General features: G+C 35.7%; 2 protein-coding genes across 2 annotated transcripts; both read right to left on the reverse strand.

Moving 5' to 3' along the window:
• Window positions 1-8,170: 8,170 nt before the first annotated feature.
• LOC147569219 (uncharacterized) lies at window positions 8,171-13,192 on the reverse strand. The gene is made up of 3 exons (XM_086671785.1): window positions 12,015-13,192; window positions 10,228-10,480; window positions 8,171-9,655 (listed from the first exon to the last, which is right to left on the reverse strand). The coding sequence occupies exon 3, from the start codon at window positions 9,536-9,538 to the stop codon at window positions 8,366-8,368; it is 1,173 nt and encodes a 390-aa protein (XP_086527911.1). The 5' UTR covers window positions 9,539-9,655; window positions 10,228-10,480; window positions 12,015-13,192; the 3' UTR covers window positions 8,171-8,365.
• Window positions 10,085-11,526, reverse strand: LOC147569220 (uncharacterized). The gene is made up of 2 exons (XM_086662281.1): window positions 10,960-11,526; window positions 10,085-10,126 (listed from the first exon to the last, which is right to left on the reverse strand). The coding sequence occupies exons 1-2, from the start codon at window positions 11,524-11,526 to the stop codon at window positions 10,085-10,087; spliced, it is 609 nt and encodes a 202-aa protein (XP_086518407.1).
• Window positions 13,193-17,576: the final 4,384 nt, after the last annotated feature.

The following is a 17,576-nucleotide window of genomic DNA, read 5'->3' on the forward strand; positions in this document are numbered from 1 at the left end:
GTTTTTGTAACTTCTAGTCCTTACTAGTTCAACAAAAAAAAAAAACTTCTACTCCTTACAGATAAATTATTTAAATTACGGTCCTAGTTTTTTACCCAATTGACTCTATTTCATTAGATTGCGGGGGAATACACAACACGAATAAAATTGCCTCATAGTTGACGGTTATAGTGCTCATCCAAATTCATAACGTATTGCATATTATAATCATGATGTATCAATGTCATTCATATGTAATGACTCTTGAAGTCTTTTAAAAAAAGAAATACTTATTTTGCTGTTCCTATTTCTCTCTTTAACCATCAATGTTAGCCACCAGCCCACCACTATCGTGCATAACAATCTTTCTCTCTCCTCCTACACTTTTTGTGTTCTTTACCAAGCTAGTGAGTTGCTAGAGATAATGCGTCGAAGATAGTGGTGATTGGCATCAGTGGTGGTGATAAAGATGGACGCAGAGATGGGACAATTATGTATAAATTAAAAGATTGGGGAGTTTCAAAGTGAACGCCCCTAGATATTTTAGTCTCTATATAATTTGAGAAATTACACAACACGAATAAAATTCCTGTCAACATGAAGATTTCTTCCCATCTCAAAAACATTAGGGCGACTTTAAGTGTACTGAAGATAGGGTGAGATCAATCGAATAACTAGGAGTACTCCTTTTCCTTGGGAGGACAGAGTACGAAATGAATTGCGCATAAAAAATTTCAGAGTGTGCTCAAACAAGGGGGGTGTGAATGGCTTGACCAGACTCAAATATACATACAAAAGTTATATTCTTATTTAAGAAATTAACAACATGTCACACTTTCTTTATAAGTTTACAAGCTTAAGCCATCTCTAGATAATGAAGTTTTGTTATAGAAAATTTAAGACCTAAATTTATCATAATTTTCATCCCTCTAAAAATTACTCATAACCTTTCACTTTATAATTTCTGGCTATTAACAATATTTTCTTTCACTTTCAGAAACTTTCTATTTTTTTCATCAAAAAAAAGAAACTTTCTATTTTCTGAGTTTCTCCAAAAAAATTATATATAGGGAATGCCCCCCCTCTCCACCTTCCACAAATCATTATCTTCCAAGTTCCCAGAAGTTCTTGAATTTGATTCTGAATTCACAAAGGTTTAGACTTTAGAAAGAGAAACAGAGAGAAAAGGCATAAGAGTTTGAACTCATAATTCAGCATTCTTTATCATTAATCAATCAATAGAAATAAGAAGAACTCAAGATGAACAATCATATTCATTCAAATAATAATCAAGTTCCTGTTGGGTGGTCTTGGGCTAGGGTTAAAAGTAGGTTATTTAGGTTGTTTTCCCTAACAAATTCAGATTCAGGAAGTGGAAGCCAATTGCTAAGAACAAGGTCAATTACTGAAACAAGTTTGGTTAGGAAAAGCAAAAGAGAAGAATTAGATTCCTTAATTACTATATTCAAGATTAAATTTGATGAAACTTTACTGGAAAAGGTAATGATTCTTGATGAGGAAGAGATTTGTTCTATATGTCTTAATGAGATTAATGGAGATGATGGAAGAATTACAGAGTGCTCGCATGTTTTCCACTTGGATTGTTTATTCCTATGGGCGAAACAACAACTAACTTGTCCTGTTTGTAGATTTGATCTATGTTCTGAATAAAAGTTCGAGTGAAGAAGATTAGGTTTTTGTTTTTTTGTTCTTGTAATATTTGGATAATCTCTGATGAAAAAAACTATGGTTCTAGACTAAGATTTTCTTTGTTTTTTCTTGTATTATGTGATTTTTGTCTAAGGTTTTATACCATCTAGTTATTGTTTTCATAATTCATACTTGCTATTTGATGATATCTGTCCCCGAAAGTGCTCTAATTGGTCTTCTTAAGTGATTCAATCCGTCTGAAGAAGATTGGCAATTAAACCCAGTGTTTGCAGACAAAATATGAGCTAGACAACCACAACTCTAGTCTATGCTATATGACTATAGGTTCCTTCCCTTGAGTCTGGATGCTACAAAATTTGAATTCAAGTTGAAGCTAAAGAATATACTACTATACTCCTGTGTGGGTGTTCCACGCTCTAAAACCATCAATAATATTAGGGGTGAGCAACAATTAGTTGACGATGAAGCAGAAAATAATACTATCATTTAGAACGTTTTTGAAATTTTTAGTCCTTAGAATTAAACTGTACTTACATTATGATCGTAACGTTTTACCTAAATGAGTCTAACTCATTAGATTGCAAGCTTGAGGCGTAAGCTAAAGATCGAAGCATATATTTATCTTTTAGTCTCTATGTCTCTCCTTGGCCATCACCGCCAGCCACCATTTTTGTCCACGACAATCATTCTCTCTCCTCCTACTCCCTTCTTTGTACTTTTTTGCCAAGCTAGAGAGTAGTGAGAGATGATGCGTCACAGATAGTGAGAGATGATGCATCGAAGATAACCACTGACATCGGTAATGGTGATGAAAATAATGTGGAGAGGTAATTATACACACCCAACATATTTTAGTCACTTAGTTTCGGTAGGATTTGAGAAATTACGTGACACCATTAAAGTTTCTGCCACTACGACGATTTCTTCGCATCTCAAAAGCATTAGAGCGGCTACGGGGTGTGAAAATCTCTGAGTTAGTGAGGTAATGGATTAACTAGTCTGAGTTAGTGAGGTAATGGATTAACTAGACTCCAATATACATAGAAAAGTTCTACATCCATTTATTACCATAATACATTGACAACATATTGTGAGAATAATCCCACGTGGTAGAAGGGGTAACTAGCAACCAAGAATATAATGTATAGGTCCTCTCCACTCATAGCCAATTGGTTTTGAGTTGGATGGTCACAAAATTAACATGGTATCAGAGCTATGCCCACACGTGATAGGCTTAAAAGCCGCACGTGTTCCACGTCGCCCAAAGAAATACACATGTTTGGCTCAAAGAACGCCACACGTGAAGGAGCGTGTGAGAATATTCCCACCTGGAAGAAGGGGTAACTAGCAACCAATAATATAATGTATAGGTCCTCTCCACTCATAGCCAATTGATTTTGAGTTGAATGGCCACAAACTTAACATCACACTTTTCTTATAAGTTTAAAAACTCAACCCATCTTTGAAAAATGAAGTTTGGTTGCAAAAAAATTTGAGGAATACCTCAATTTATCATGATCTTCTTCTCTTTAAGAAATTACACATCATGTATGATCTATTTTAGAAAATTCAATTCTAATTTATTATAAGTATCTATCACGCACCAAATGGTAGTCTGTTTACCTTCTAATCCTTTATTAAACCTCCGAAGAATTTCAACAAAAAAAAAAAAAACCTCCAAAGAAGAAACAACATCTAATTTTTTTTGTCCACCCATGTTAATTGGAAACTAGAAGCTGCCACACAATGCCACAATTGCCGTATTAAAATTTTAAATTATCTTATTTTTTTTTGTTGAAATTTTAAATCATCTTAAGTAACAGGAAAAATTAGAAACGTGGGTCTCGTTCACTCTCTTTATCCCTACATCAACTAAAATCCTTTCCAGCAGTTGGAAGTATTTCCTTCAACTTTTAGAAACTTTCTATTTCTAATTTTTCCCCCAAAACAAAAAGTATATATGAGGAATGACCACCTCTCCTCCTTCCACAAAAAATTCTCCTCCAAGTTCCCAGAAGTTCTTGAATTTGGTTCTGAATTCACAAAAGATTAGAACTTAGAGAGAGAAACAAAGAGAAACGAAATAGAAGTTTGAACTCATAATTCAGCATTTTCTTTTATCATCAAGCAATAGAAATTAGAAGAAGAACCCAAGATGAATAATCATATCCATTCAAATAATAATCAAGTTTCTGTTGGCTGGTCAATTACTGAAACAAGTTTGGTTGGGAAAAGCAAAAGAGAAGAATTAGATTCCTTAATTACTATATTCAAGATTAAATTTGAAACTTTACTGGAAAAGGTAATGATTCTTGATGAGGAAGAGATTTGTTCTGTATGTCTTAATGAGATTAATGGAGATGATGGAAGAATTACAGAGTGCTCGCATGTTTTCCACTTCGATTGTTTATTCTAATGGGCAAAACAACAACTGACTTGTCCTGTTTGTAGATTTGATTTATGCTGTGAAGATTGAAGAAGATTAGGGTTTAAGGTTTCTTTGTTCTTGTAATATTTGGATAACCTTTGTTGAAAAAAACTATGGTTCTGGACTAGAATTTTCTTTGTTTTTATAGTAGTATTTCTGTTAGTGCTTGTTCTATTATGTGAATTTTGTCTAGGGTTTTATACTATCTAGTTATTGCTTTCATAATTCTTACCTGATAGTTGATGATATCTATTCCCAAAAGTGATTCAATCGGTCCAAAGAAGATTGCCAATTAAATCCATTATTTGGAGACAAAAGTGCTAGCACGTGTCAATGACAACCCTAGGTTCCTTTCCTTGAGTCTGAAATACTACAAAATATTGTACATTTGAAACAAATTTGAAGAATTTGGTTATTGTTAAGCAACATTATCGTACTTTCGTAACTTATTCAACCTTAGTTATGATATATTACCAGGGGCGGCCTTGGCCCAAAGCGACCAAAGCGGTCGTGTACTAGTAATTGGTATATTTAGAGAAGGTCTATACTAAAAACCAGAGGAGCTACAGACGGAGTGGTTAAGTGCTTGAGCAATATTCCATTAGACCCGTGTTCAAGTCTCCCCACGGTCTTCCCATTTTACTAGCAAACACAGTTACACCTTTCCTCTTGAATTTTTTTTTGCAAAAAGTGTTACCCAAAGAAAAGAAAACTAACACATCCGTTTTACCCTAAACCAATAATCCGTTTTACCCTAAACCAATAAAGATCGAACAATCGCGTAGGTCGGATGTTTTGAACATGCAAGTAACATCGATTTTACTCTCTGACATGAGTTTTATTGAACCGTTCACTTGTCGATAACAAAGTTAAACATAGATTAGACTCTAAATTAGGTTAATCATAAGATTACCTAAATGAACCAATTTTAGTTTCCTTATCCATGAAATTGTGTTTCAATTCATTCAGATGAGCTCTGATTGTTGTCCATTGATTAATGTCAGAGAAGATAATTAGGTTCCATCCATGGTTGACCACGATGACAAAGATTTTCTGAAGTGATCGTTTAAGAACGAATCTCTAAATATACAAAAAACGATAAACGATTTAACGAACTTTAGCTCATATGTCTAAGTAATAGCAGTAAATATTAACCTAATAATTTGTTGGACGTGAAAATATTCTACAATATCTAGTATAAATTTATGCTACATAACATTTATCTGACAATTCACTAACATCTAACAGAACAAAAGGTGAAAAAATGATAAAAAATGATAAAAAATGATAAAAAATGATAAAATTAGAAGTTGGTCATCTTTAGGGGGGCATCTTGGTGAGTTGGTCATCTTTAGGGGGGCAAAATGGTTGACAAGGAAGATATGGTTTAGGGGCAATCTTTTGTAAAGCAATGTTTAGTTTCATTTAGAATAGGACGACTTGATTAAAAATGATGAGAAAGATAATTAGAAATATTTCAAAATGACAATCTATTTATTGAGCCTTGCATTGGAGATGCTTTGAGGATATGAGAAAACTTAAAAAAAAAAAGAACTCTACCATTACAAAGAGAATGAGCCAATTTACTTGATCCCCGTGGAGTCCAGGACTATCGGTTAAACTAAATATCATAACTTTGTTTAGATCCGTTGAATCAAAACAAACGCATTAATTAAAATCTTTGTTTGTTCCATTAGACGAACTGAATCTAACAAACCCATATATCAAACCCATATATCGAAGTCGTATAAATCATACATAAACATAGAAATCAAACTCATCCACTCATCAAATCACTCATATCCAAGAAAACTCATAAATCAAAATCAAATAGACATATATAAAATTTAAAAACTCATGATAGGTCCCAATCAAAGCAATGAAATAAGTTGGAAATAAAATTTTACTTAGGGCTAGAATTAACCACAACTCTTTTGATTAAATTCAACTCCCTTTCCATTGCTGATTACAGAGAATTTAAATAGAAAGAAGAAAGAGAAAACTAGGCCACATCCCCGGCAGACTAACTCCACAAATAAAAAGAGAACTAACCCACTACTTCACTAATTAACTACCTACATCAATTAACTACACTCTAAATAAACTACTGACTCTAAATAAGCTTGCCGATCTATTAGTCAACCCAAAACCTTATCGATCTGAAAGAATGAGAAAGAGGAGTGAGAAGAAAGAAAATGATGCCGCCTAGGTACGAATAAAATGAAAAGGTGAACGTTACTCACTATACTTATATTTTGCACATAATTGTCATTTGGTGAAATTATTTTAGTCCAAAACTCATCGATTCGTTAAACCTCTTGGATCTAAGCAAACTTAGAAATCAAAATTAAAGGAGACGTATATAAAGTCTGAAAACTGCTCCATGCATTAACAAAAAACTCATTCCACTACCAACGAATTGAGTTCATCGATTTGTTGATGAAAGCAGGGGCGGCCTTGGCCCAAAGCGACCAAAGCGGTCGCTTTGGACCCTGAGTTTGGAAATGGCCCAGTGTACTAGTAATTGGTATATTTAGAGAAGGTCTATACTAAAAACCAGAGGAGCTACAGACTGAGTGGTTAAGTGCTTGAGCAATATTCCATTAGACCCGTGTTCAAGTCTCCCCACGGTCTTCCCATTTTACTAGCAAACACAGTTACACCTTTCCTCTTTACATTTTTTATACATTTTCCTTCTTTGAAGTTCATCTAGTTTTTCTTTTAAGTAGATTAAATTCTATACTAGGGAAGGGGTCAATTAGTATAAATAAATTGGATGTTAAGATGAGATGGCATATAAACATTAGATTGAATATATGTCTAGAATTACTATAATCTATTAAGTTTATTTTTTCGTAAATCCTAAAATAAGTCGGAGCAAGGAAATCAATGAAACAACTCTAAATCGAAAAAAATATTTTATATCCAAAATCTAAATAAAAGTTAATTTTTTCTTTTTATCCCAATTAAATTACTGCTAGCTTTTTATTTTGTAATTTTACAATAGGATTTTACATTGCAAAAAAAAATAGAATTTTTTTTCTTCTAATAGGGCCCCAATTTTGTCACCGCTTTGGGCCTCCTAAAACCTAGGGCCGGCCCTGTATATTACCACTCTTAATAGCGCTCGTTGAGCTCACTCTCCATATTTATTTTATAGAATTCATTAGAAGACCATTCTTGCACGCTTGTTCGATTCAACAATACACATGTGTACTCTAACCATTATATCAGGATTAAGGTCGAATCGTTGATTATTGTTGGGTAAACCTAGTTAGCCTTTCAATTATATAAGTTTTGGACTGTTAAATGATGTCCATGATTTTACCCAAAGACAAAATCTTCAGTAAGAATTTACAGTTCTGTTCTAAGTCAGGTAGTACAATATTATGAAGGCAGAATCTTCCATACAAGGAGGGAGAGAAATAAGTTTTTAATGTTTGATGAAAAGAGGGGTTTTAGTTTTTTTTTTTTGTTCCCTTATTTAGTAAGATATAAAAAAAGCATTTTTTGTATCTTCAAACTAACAGTGGAGGGCTTGGTAAGCAAAGTTATTTTTGTCCAATTACAATAGCCCTGTTTTGATGTTGAAGCTCTAAAATCATCAACAACATTAGGGGTGGTCAACAGTCAATTGTCTGACTATTTAGAATTAATTCCGAGCTAAACTGTAAAATAATTATAGGACTAAATCATCCGCCAAAACCAATTATCAACCAAGGCTTGGCTCCACTTAACTTGACCGAATTTGGTTGATCAAGGAAACCAATTAAGGATGGAAAAAAATGAAACTAAACAAGAAGATCACAAATTGAAATTTAAAATCAATCTGTAGACAATTTCTATCAAATATTAGTTATTAATTCATAAGTAATATATAATCCGGTTTTATAAACCATCTAAACATTGTTCCGTTAGTATTCGCTTCGAATGGCAGCTCACTCCAATAAGGCAATAAAGAAAAATACTATGTTTTAGTTTTTTTTTTTGTACGAAGGATACTAGGTGATGTAGACGCAGCGGAATAATTAAAGAACAATAAAATAAACTACGAATAATTAAAGAAAACTGTAAAATAAACTTAAATTCTTAATAACTTCAATGGTTTTTCTCTTCAAGGTGAATAATAACATAGACTAGATCCCCTTTTATAAGATAATAAACCTTCCTAAATAGACTCAAACTAGGATTCCTAAAATAATAAACTACTCAAACATAGAAACTTTAAAATAAAGAAATATCAAATTATAGTAACTTCTTTTCTACTAAATAAACTACTATTATGACTTAATAGGGTGTGGGCACGCGTGGACGTGGGCTCACACGCCTATGCGCCTGCATCAGCACCCTGTTCCCCAGAAGGTTCGTCCCGAACCTTTTCGATGAAGAAAACAATTTGATGCAACCGCATACGATGAATTTCGCCATACCGATCCTTAATTCCCATTTTTCACGAAAGTTCCTGAAAATTCGAAGAAGACAAAAATGGACCAAAATTTTAGATATTTTTCCACGTTCATCTTCGTGAAGCTTATAAACCAAAACTTCATCACAAATTGTCACGTTTGGAACCACCTTAGCCAGTATATCACAAAAATTCAATTTTGTAGTAGAAGTATTTTGTGAAGCAAGAACCGGTGTCCTATTAATTTCTTCCTTGAATGGAAAGAATCGAGTAGGTAAAACCCCATCAAGGGACATTGTATCGAAGACGTGATCGGTATATTCCAATTGATTCCATGAAGACAACCTAAAAGTTGTAATAAGTTCATGATAATGAGGAGGTAACACTAATGACGACACAATTTGATGTGGAAGAATTTTGTGATTCGAAACAACTAATTCTTCTCTTGAAATTATATACGGATCAAATAAATTGCCGGAGCTTGTGTTATTTAATTGGACCTCTTCTTCTTTATTTGTCTCAACGAATTTCTCTTCATCCCTCATTGAAAAACTAGTATTTATTTTATGAAGAAAATTTCTTTCAACAGTATCGACCATGGAGGTTGAAGGGTTTATGTATGTTAGTGGGAAAACCGGTGATAGTGGTGATGTAGGGTTGATGTGAATCGGGGTTGTGTTAGGTTGTCCAAGTAGGGAATTTGAAGTTAGTGTTATGGTTGGAAGTGGTAATGATGCTTGAATGGAAGTAGTAGAAGAAGGAGCTTTGGTAAAAGAGGGAGACTTACATATGCCTTCGAGTTGTTTAGATAGCTTCATGATCGAATCATTGACTTGATCGAATTTTTCCATGGTTTCCTTCTTGTGATTGTCGAATTTTTCCATGGTTTCCCTCTTGTAATTGTCGAATTTTTCCATGGTTTCCGTCTTGTAATTTTCGAAAGATTCTTCCAAATTTGTAACCGAGGATAACTTCTTGTTGATGTTATCCCATTCAGAGGCAAAAGTTGGTGTCTTCTCTTTGATTGTTGGAGTAGGAACGGTAGGATTAACCATTGTGATTGGTTAAAAAAAATGGCTCTGAATACCACTTGATGTAGACGCAGCGGAATAATAAAGAACAATAAAATAAACTACGAATAATTAAAGAAAACTGTAAAATAAACTTAAATTCTTAATAACTTCAATGGTTTTTCTCTTCAAGGTGAATAATAACATAGACTAGATCCCCTTTTATAAGATAATAAACCTTCCTCGATAGACTCAAACTAGGATTCCTAAAATAATAAACTACTCAAACATAGAAACTTTAAAATAAAGAAATATCAAATTATAGTAACTTCTTTTCTACTAAATAAACTACTATTATGACTTAATAGGGTGTGGGCACGCGTGGACGTGGGCCCACACGCCTATGCGCCTGCATCAATAGGTTTTAGCTTAGGTATGAATTTTTTTTGGGAGATTTTATAGGGCCTCCTCATTTTTATTAAAAGGCCTCCCCGCAGTGATGATTTAGCAAGTAAAATGGTTTATGGGGAGGCCTTATAAAACTTCCCATTTTTTTTTGTTGAAATAAGTATGAACTTAATAATTTGTAGTTCACAATTCAACTGTCATATTATTATTAAATCCAATAATCCCCTGATGTAGACGCAGCGGAATTAATAAAGAACAGTAAAATAAACTAAGAACAATAAAGAAAACGATAAGAAACGATAAAATAAACTAAAATTCTTAATAACTTCAATGGTTTTTCTCTTCAAGCTCCATAATAACATAGACTAGATCTCCTTTTATAGGATAACAAACTTTCCTAGATAGACTCAAACTAGGATTCCTAAAATAATAAACTACTCAAAACATGGAAACTTCAAAATAAAGAAATATCAAATTAAAGTAACTTCTCCTATACTAATTAAAACTACTATTATGGCCGAATAGGATGTGGGCACGCGTGGACGTGGGCCCACATGTTCATGCGCCTGCATCAGCACCCTGTTCCCTAGAAGGTTCGTCCCGAACCGATTGTTGGATGGAAGTAAGTTCATCAGATCCTTTCGCAATCGGCAACAAAGTGATAATCTTCTTTTCCATGGAAACTCATAAACGTTCAAACGACCCTTGTAAATAGCATCCACATCTGATTGCCAAGGGCGTCCCAAAATAATATGACAAAGATCCATATCGGTAACATCACAAGTAATGTCAGATAAATAGAAAGAGCCAATAGAGAGGGAAAAGATACACATGCGATCAACACGTGTAGCAGTACCGGATTGAATCCAAGCAGTACGATAAGGATGTGGTTTTGGAATAGTAGGAATACCCAAGTAAGCTACAAGTCTGGAAGAAATCAAATTCTCCACACACCCATTATCAATAACAATCGTACAAACTTTGTTCAAAACTGTTCCCCGTGTAACAAATAAATTTTTCCGTTGAGAATGGTCATGTTCAAGAGGAGTAAAAAGTACCCTACGAGTTACTAACATAACACGGTCACCTGAATCTGGGTCAATATTGACATGATCGATCTCCTCATCGAAGGAATCCAAGTAATCCTGTTTTTCCACCAAATTTGCCTTACCACGTAACGGGCAATTATTAGAATAATGACCTGTTTCAAAACAACGAAAACACTTACCTGGAGGTTGTTTTTTGTATGGATTTTCAGGTACATTCTTAGATCCGTCATCCGTTGGTTTTGAAAGATCAGTATCATCTGTAGGTTGCTGAACATAATTAGTACGATTGTAGTTCCCCCTATAAATAGATCGAGAATCCGACTCAAAAGAACGAGTCACACTAATACATTCCGAGACGGAAGAGAAAGGACGAAGGTTGACAAGATCCTTAATGTCACCTCGAAGGCCATCTTTGAATTTTTCCAATTTCATGGATTCAGTATCGGGGAGATTAAGCCTAGTACTTAAACGCTGGAATTCGGAAGCATATTCTTCAACTGAACGTCGTCCTTGACGACAACGAAGATATTCCAGACATAACTGATTTTCGTTATCAGGAGGGAGGAAACGTGCCATCATAACTGCTTTAAGTTCAGACCACGAGGATATGGGAGGAAGATTTGATAACCGTCGTTGTTCAGATTCTTGTTTCCACCATGTTAAAGCTGTTTTTGAAAGATATCCGGTAACACATCTAACTTGTTCTTGTCCGTATACCTGCATAACATCAAAGAAGATTTCCAATCTAGCAATATAATCCAAGAAGTTTTCAATGTTGATGGAACCGTCATATGCCGGGACGTCCATTCGGACACGGTACGAAGAATAAGCCGGTGGAGAATCGTGATCATCATCGGGGTGATGGTCGTCGGGTTCATGATAAGTGGGGCGTGGTGGATGAGCAATACGGTTACGTTGCATGGACCTATTATGGTTCGGTTCTTGATAGGTGGGACGGTTTTTGGGTCTATCCGGTTCATAAGGGTGTGGTCGGTTTTGAGGACGGGTTTCATGACGGTAAGGTGGATAGTCGGGTTCAACGAGGTGTTGTCGGGTTTGTTCACGAAGGTCCTCTCGGTTATGGTGATGGGTCAAGGGGTGGTGGCTATCGGTTCGGTGGTTCGAAGAAGATGTTCCTCGGTTTGGCGTGAGATGGGGAGATACGGCATGAGAGTGTTGGCGAGTGGGTGTTTCCATGTTGGTTTTTGAGGATTCGGGGTTGCGGTTCTGGTGGTGGGTCTCGAGTGGAAGGGTGTTTGGTGAATAGTTTTGCCGAGGGTTACGGAAGGGGTATGGTTGGGTTATACTCGGGTTGGTAATAGATTGGTGGGAGAACGACTCGGGTCGGTTTGATGTTTGTTGATCGGTGAAGGAAAAAGGTGGTGTGGTTGGTATGGTTTAGGGTTTATGTATGTTAATGGGGAAATCGGTGAGAGTGGTGGTGTAGTGTTGATGTAAATCGGTGGTAGGATTGTGGTCGGGCATGGGTTAGTGATAGGGTGACCGAATAGGGGTATTGGAATTGGTGTGGTGGTGTCAACGGTTGTGTTTGTGGTGGTTGGAGGTGGTTGTTGTGATGATGTTTGAATTGAAGTAGAAGATGAAGGAGTGGTGGTGGAAGAGGGAGACTTACATATGCCTTCGAGTTGTTTAGATAACTTCATGATGGAATCATTGACTTGATCGAATCGATGATTGATATTGTCGAATTTTTCCATATTTTCCTTCTTGTAATTTTCGAAAGCTTCTTCCAATTTTGTAACCGAAGATAACTTCTTGTTGATGTTGTCCCATTCGGAGGCAAAAGTTGGTGTCTTCTCTTTGATTGATGTAGCAGGAACGGTAGGGTTAAACATTGTGATTGGTTAAAAAAAATGGCTTCTGAATATCACTTGATGTAGACGCAGCAGAATTAATAAAGAACAGTAAAATAAACTAAGAACCATAAAGAAAACGATAAGAAACGATAAAATAAACTAAAATTCTTAATAACTTCAATGGTTTTTCTCTTCAAGCTCCATAATAACATAGACTAGATCTCCTTTTATAGGATAACTAACTTTCTTAGACAGACTCAAACTAGGATTCCTAAAATAATAAACTACTCAAAACATGGAAACTTCAAAATAAAGAAATATCAAATTAAAGTAACTTCTCCTATACTAATTAAAACTACTATTATGGCCGAATAGGATGTGGGCACGCGTGGACGTGGGCCCACATGTTCATGCGCCTGCATCATCCCCCAAATACAACTTTGATGCCCTAAAAAACCGATCTTCCAAATCCCAATTCAACCACGTAGAAACAAGTTAAAACTTAAAAAACCTAAAAATCAAAACCACCTCCATCATCAAAACCAGCATCATAACCGGCATCAATAATTTGCTGCATCAGAAACCATGTCTCTGATCAAAAGGCCACCCAAAGCTCCTCCCAGCTCCTAAACCCATTCCAAATCTGTTCTTCTTAGGCAGTGGCGCGGTTGAGAAAAACGGGGCCCAGTGCGAAGTTCTATTCGGGGCCCTTCAATAATAAGACGAAAAGAATTTCTGATACATATGATCGTTAACAAAACAGATTAACTTTGGTTACTAGATCCATTTTTGATATATTTTTTATGAATGTGAATGAATATAACAATTGACTATGTTTGATGCTTCAAAGTATTTAGGACAATTTCAAAAAAATATTTAGAACAAAATAACTTGTCAACCAATTATTTTTTTTTCAAGAGAAAAAACATTAATTTTAATTCTATACAAATTTTCAAGAATCATTTTTGCAAAAAAAAAAGACGAAAACAATACTTATTTTTTTTTTTTTTGATGAAATAGCCTTTTGCATTTTATTCATTCAATAGAATTTGGCATCAGATGATTATCTTTTTGGATAACATCCTTAATACAATCAGGTGGGGTTAGTCCCATCCATAATTTGCTTACATTGTTCTCAAAAGCATATTTTGCTAAAGAATGGGCTGCACTGTTGCCTTCTCTAGGCATAAATTTGAAGACGATGGATTCAAAATTTTTCTTCATATCATGGATATCGGCAATTAGTGCTCTGATTTTCCAAGGGGAGTGATCCAAGTGTGTCGAACAAGCTTGTAACGCCGTTTTCGCATCACCTTCAATTTCACAACATGTTAAGCTTAAATGAATTGCTAGCTCTATCCCAAGTATTATTGATCTACACTCTGATTCCATAGATGTGTTTGTTAGAAAAGTTTTTGTTTCACATGCTAAAATTTCTCCTTGATGGTTTCTCGCTATACATGCTGCTGCTCCCTGATTTGCCGAGAAAGCGCCATCAACATTAATCTTCACTACATTCGCATTTGGTGTTTCCCATGTTTCTGAGATGAAAGGTTGTTCAATGGGATTTAATGACTCACCTTCCTTTTCCCGGTGTTCCTCATAATCAAGATACATTTTCGTTGTGGTTGTTAATATCCACGACTCGTCTAGTTTTGCTCCTTCAAAAACAATTTTGTTTCCGGATTTCCACATCTGCCATAACAAATACATGCCCAATTTAATCCCTTCAATGTTCCATTTTTTATTCAACCATTCTTTTATCATTTCTTGAACTGAAAGATATTCCTCTGTCCGTAGTCCCAACGAAGATTTAAACCAGATTTCTTTACTGAATTTACACCTTAAGAAGAGGTGGTCAATTGTTTCCTCATGCTCGAAACAAAATGCACAAAGCTTGGGTTCTGATGTGTTGAATTTCATTGATATGGTCTTCACTGGAATTGCATTGTGTAAAACTCTCCATATGAAATACTGTACCCTTGGAACTAAGCTCTGGATTTCCCAAAATTTACACCATGAGAAGTCTACAATGATGCTTTGTTGGTTGGAAGACGATGCTTGCTCGACCGTGATTGTTCTATAGAGTGATTTTGATGAAAATTCTCCCTTCTCTGTTAAAGTCCAAATGACTTTATCTTTTTGTTGTATTCTAGATGTAGGGATCTTGAGTATTTCCCGCGTCGAAATATTATCAAACACCCTTCTAACTAAATTGTGGTTCCAACTATGACTGTCTTGATCAATAAGGTCTGAGACCCAGAATACTTGTGGGGCTTCCTCATCAATTAAGTTCCTTCCTGGCTTGAACTTTAAAATGGTGGGAACCCATGGGTCACTCCACACTTTTATATCTTTACCATCACCCACAGCAAAGCATCTTCCTTTCTCAATGTAGCTTCTCATACTCATCATGCTTTTCCATGTGTTAGTGGCTAATGATGGACTCTTATGCTCCCAAAAGTTGTCCTGTTTTAGATACTTAGCCTTCAACAATTTAACCCAGATTGCTGTAGGTTCATTTAAGAATCGCCATACAAGTTTACCAACCAATGCCATGTTTACCCTACTCAAATCTCTGATTCCAAGCCCACCTTCTTTGAAATTCTTCTTCAATTTATGCCACCCTACATAGTGCATCTTACTTTGATCGATTTCATGCCCCCACCAGAATGATCTTTGATATTTTTCCAGTTCATCAATTACCTTTTTAGGCGCTATATTTGAGGATAGAAAATACACTGGAATGCTTGCTAGTTCGTTCTTCAATAAAATGGTTCGTCCTGCATGAGATAGTGTATTGCGCTTCCAACCTGACAGTTTGTTCGATACTTTCTGAATAAGAAAATCATAAGAGCGGCACAAGTATTTCGGCTTCAGTAACAAATGTCCCAGATACTTATCCGAGTCTAGCATTTCTGTAACTCCTAGGATTGACATGATTTTGTTCTTCTTGTCTAAAAGACTGTTTCGGCTAAAGTGGATTGCAGATTTGTGATAATTTATCAATTGCCCGGAGTAGTCAGAATAACAATTTAGTATTTGCTTCAGCTGAATGGCATTATCTTCTGTAGCCTGTCCAAAGAAGAACAGGTCATCCGCGAACATCAAATGACTAATAGGAGGTGCGTACCTGTTAACTTTTAGACCATTATATATCCCTTCATGCTCGGCTTTGTCTATTAATCTGCTGAGAATTTCCGAGCAAAGTATAAAGAGGTACGGGCTTAAGGGACAACCTTGCCTAAGTCCTCTTTTACTTCGGAATTCGCCTTTTGGTCTACCATTGACCAGGACCGAGAAGGTGGCTGTTGACACACAACTCAATATCAGGTCATGTGTGTTGTCTTTAATTCCGCCTAGTTGTAGCACTCTACTTAAGAATTCCCAATTTACTCTGTCATACGCCTTTGCCATATCGACCTTCAACGCAAACGATCCAGATTTTGCTGATGTGTGCTTTAAGAAGTGAAAGATCTCCTGTGATATAATGATGTTATCTACGATCTGCCTCCCAGGGACAAAAGCGTTCTGAACCTGCGAAATTAAATTAGGCAAAAGAGGACTGATTCTCTTTGTTAGGATCTTAGTAATGACTTTATATAAAACATTACACAGTGATATTGGTCGAAAGTCTGTAGGATTTTCGGGGTTATGTTTCTTTGGAATTAAAGCAAGAAATGTATGGTTTAGCCTGCTCGGTAAGGTACCTGTTTCAAATATACCTTTTACTTGTAAAGTTACATCATCGCCGATAGTATTCCAACATTTTTTGTAGAATAATGCTGAAAACCCATCTGGACCAGGTGATTTGTATGATCCCATCTCTTTTAACACATTTCGAATTTCTTCTTTGGTAGGCGGAGCACCAATACTTCGGTTTTGTATTTCTTCTAAGGGTTCTGAGTTGAGAGTAAAGTTATGTGGCAGTGGGGTAGTTGTCTCGGCTCTAGAAGCCTCATAGAAGTGTGTAACTAATCTATTTGCAATCTTTTCTGGATCAGACGACCAATTTCCATCGACTAACCGAATACTGTTGATTTGATTTTTTCTACGCCTATTCAAGACTGATAGGTGGAAGAACTTCGTATTTCTATCATTATCTGTGATCCAACTCTTCTTCGCTCGTTGTCCCCAAAATTTCTCTTCCATGACATATAATTCCGTTAATTTTGCTTGGATATTTTTTGAATTTCTAAAAGTCTTCTTTTTGTTTCCTCTATTGTATAGAATAGATTTCTTATTGTATCATTGCTCCATAGCTTAATTCTCTTTGCTAGGTCAGGTAATCTGTTGTGAAATTCTCCTCTTGTTTCAGTCCACTCCTTCTCAATCATCTGCAAAAAGTTAGAGTGTTGAGTCCAAAATGCCTCAAAGTGAAAGGGGGGTTTACCTCTTAGTTTTCTTTTCGATAGATTTAGAATTATTGGTGCGTGATCACTGTGAAAACGGGGCAGATGTTTTACTTGTGCGTCAGGGTATTTCAACCTCCATTCTATGCTCGTCAATACTCTGTCTAGCCTCTCTCTAATGTGACTCTCTTCGTCTCTACCGTTTGCCCAGGTGTAGGCCAGTCCAGAAAAACCAATGTCAACGAGATTGCAGTCACTAATCATGCTTCGGAAATGGTTCAGAAAAGAAAAAAAATGATAGTAGTGAGATTTGAACTATTGACCTCTTGTTTGTGAAACAAAGATGTTACCAAATGAGCTACAACTAAATTATGGAAATGGTTTAGTCCTTCAAATATTTATACCAAGATAAGTTATTCGAGGGGTCCCAATTTCTTCAATTTTTCTTGTCGTTTGA

The sequence above is a fragment of the Eschscholzia californica genome, unplaced genomic scaffold, assembly GCF_041429995.1.
Source record: "Eschscholzia californica isolate CP2 unplaced genomic scaffold, dmEscCali1.0.p SCAF_1, whole genome shotgun sequence".
Lineage (NCBI taxonomy): Eukaryota > Viridiplantae > Streptophyta > Magnoliopsida > Ranunculales > Papaveraceae > Eschscholzia > Eschscholzia californica.

Bases quoted from the DNA above. Each gene is read 5' to 3' on its own strand.
- LOC147569219 (XM_086671785.1), bottom strand. From the start codon at position 9,538: ATGGTTAATCCTACCGTTCCTACTCCAACAATCAAAGAGAAGACACCA.
- LOC147569220 (XM_086662281.1), bottom strand. From the start codon at position 11,526: ATGGCACGTTTCCTCCCTCCTGATAACGAAAATCAGTTATGTCTGGAA. The intron at 10,127-10,959 runs GTACTTTTTACT...CGTCTACATCAG, and splicing joins TTATGTTAGTAACTCGTAGG to GGGATTATTGGATTTAATAA.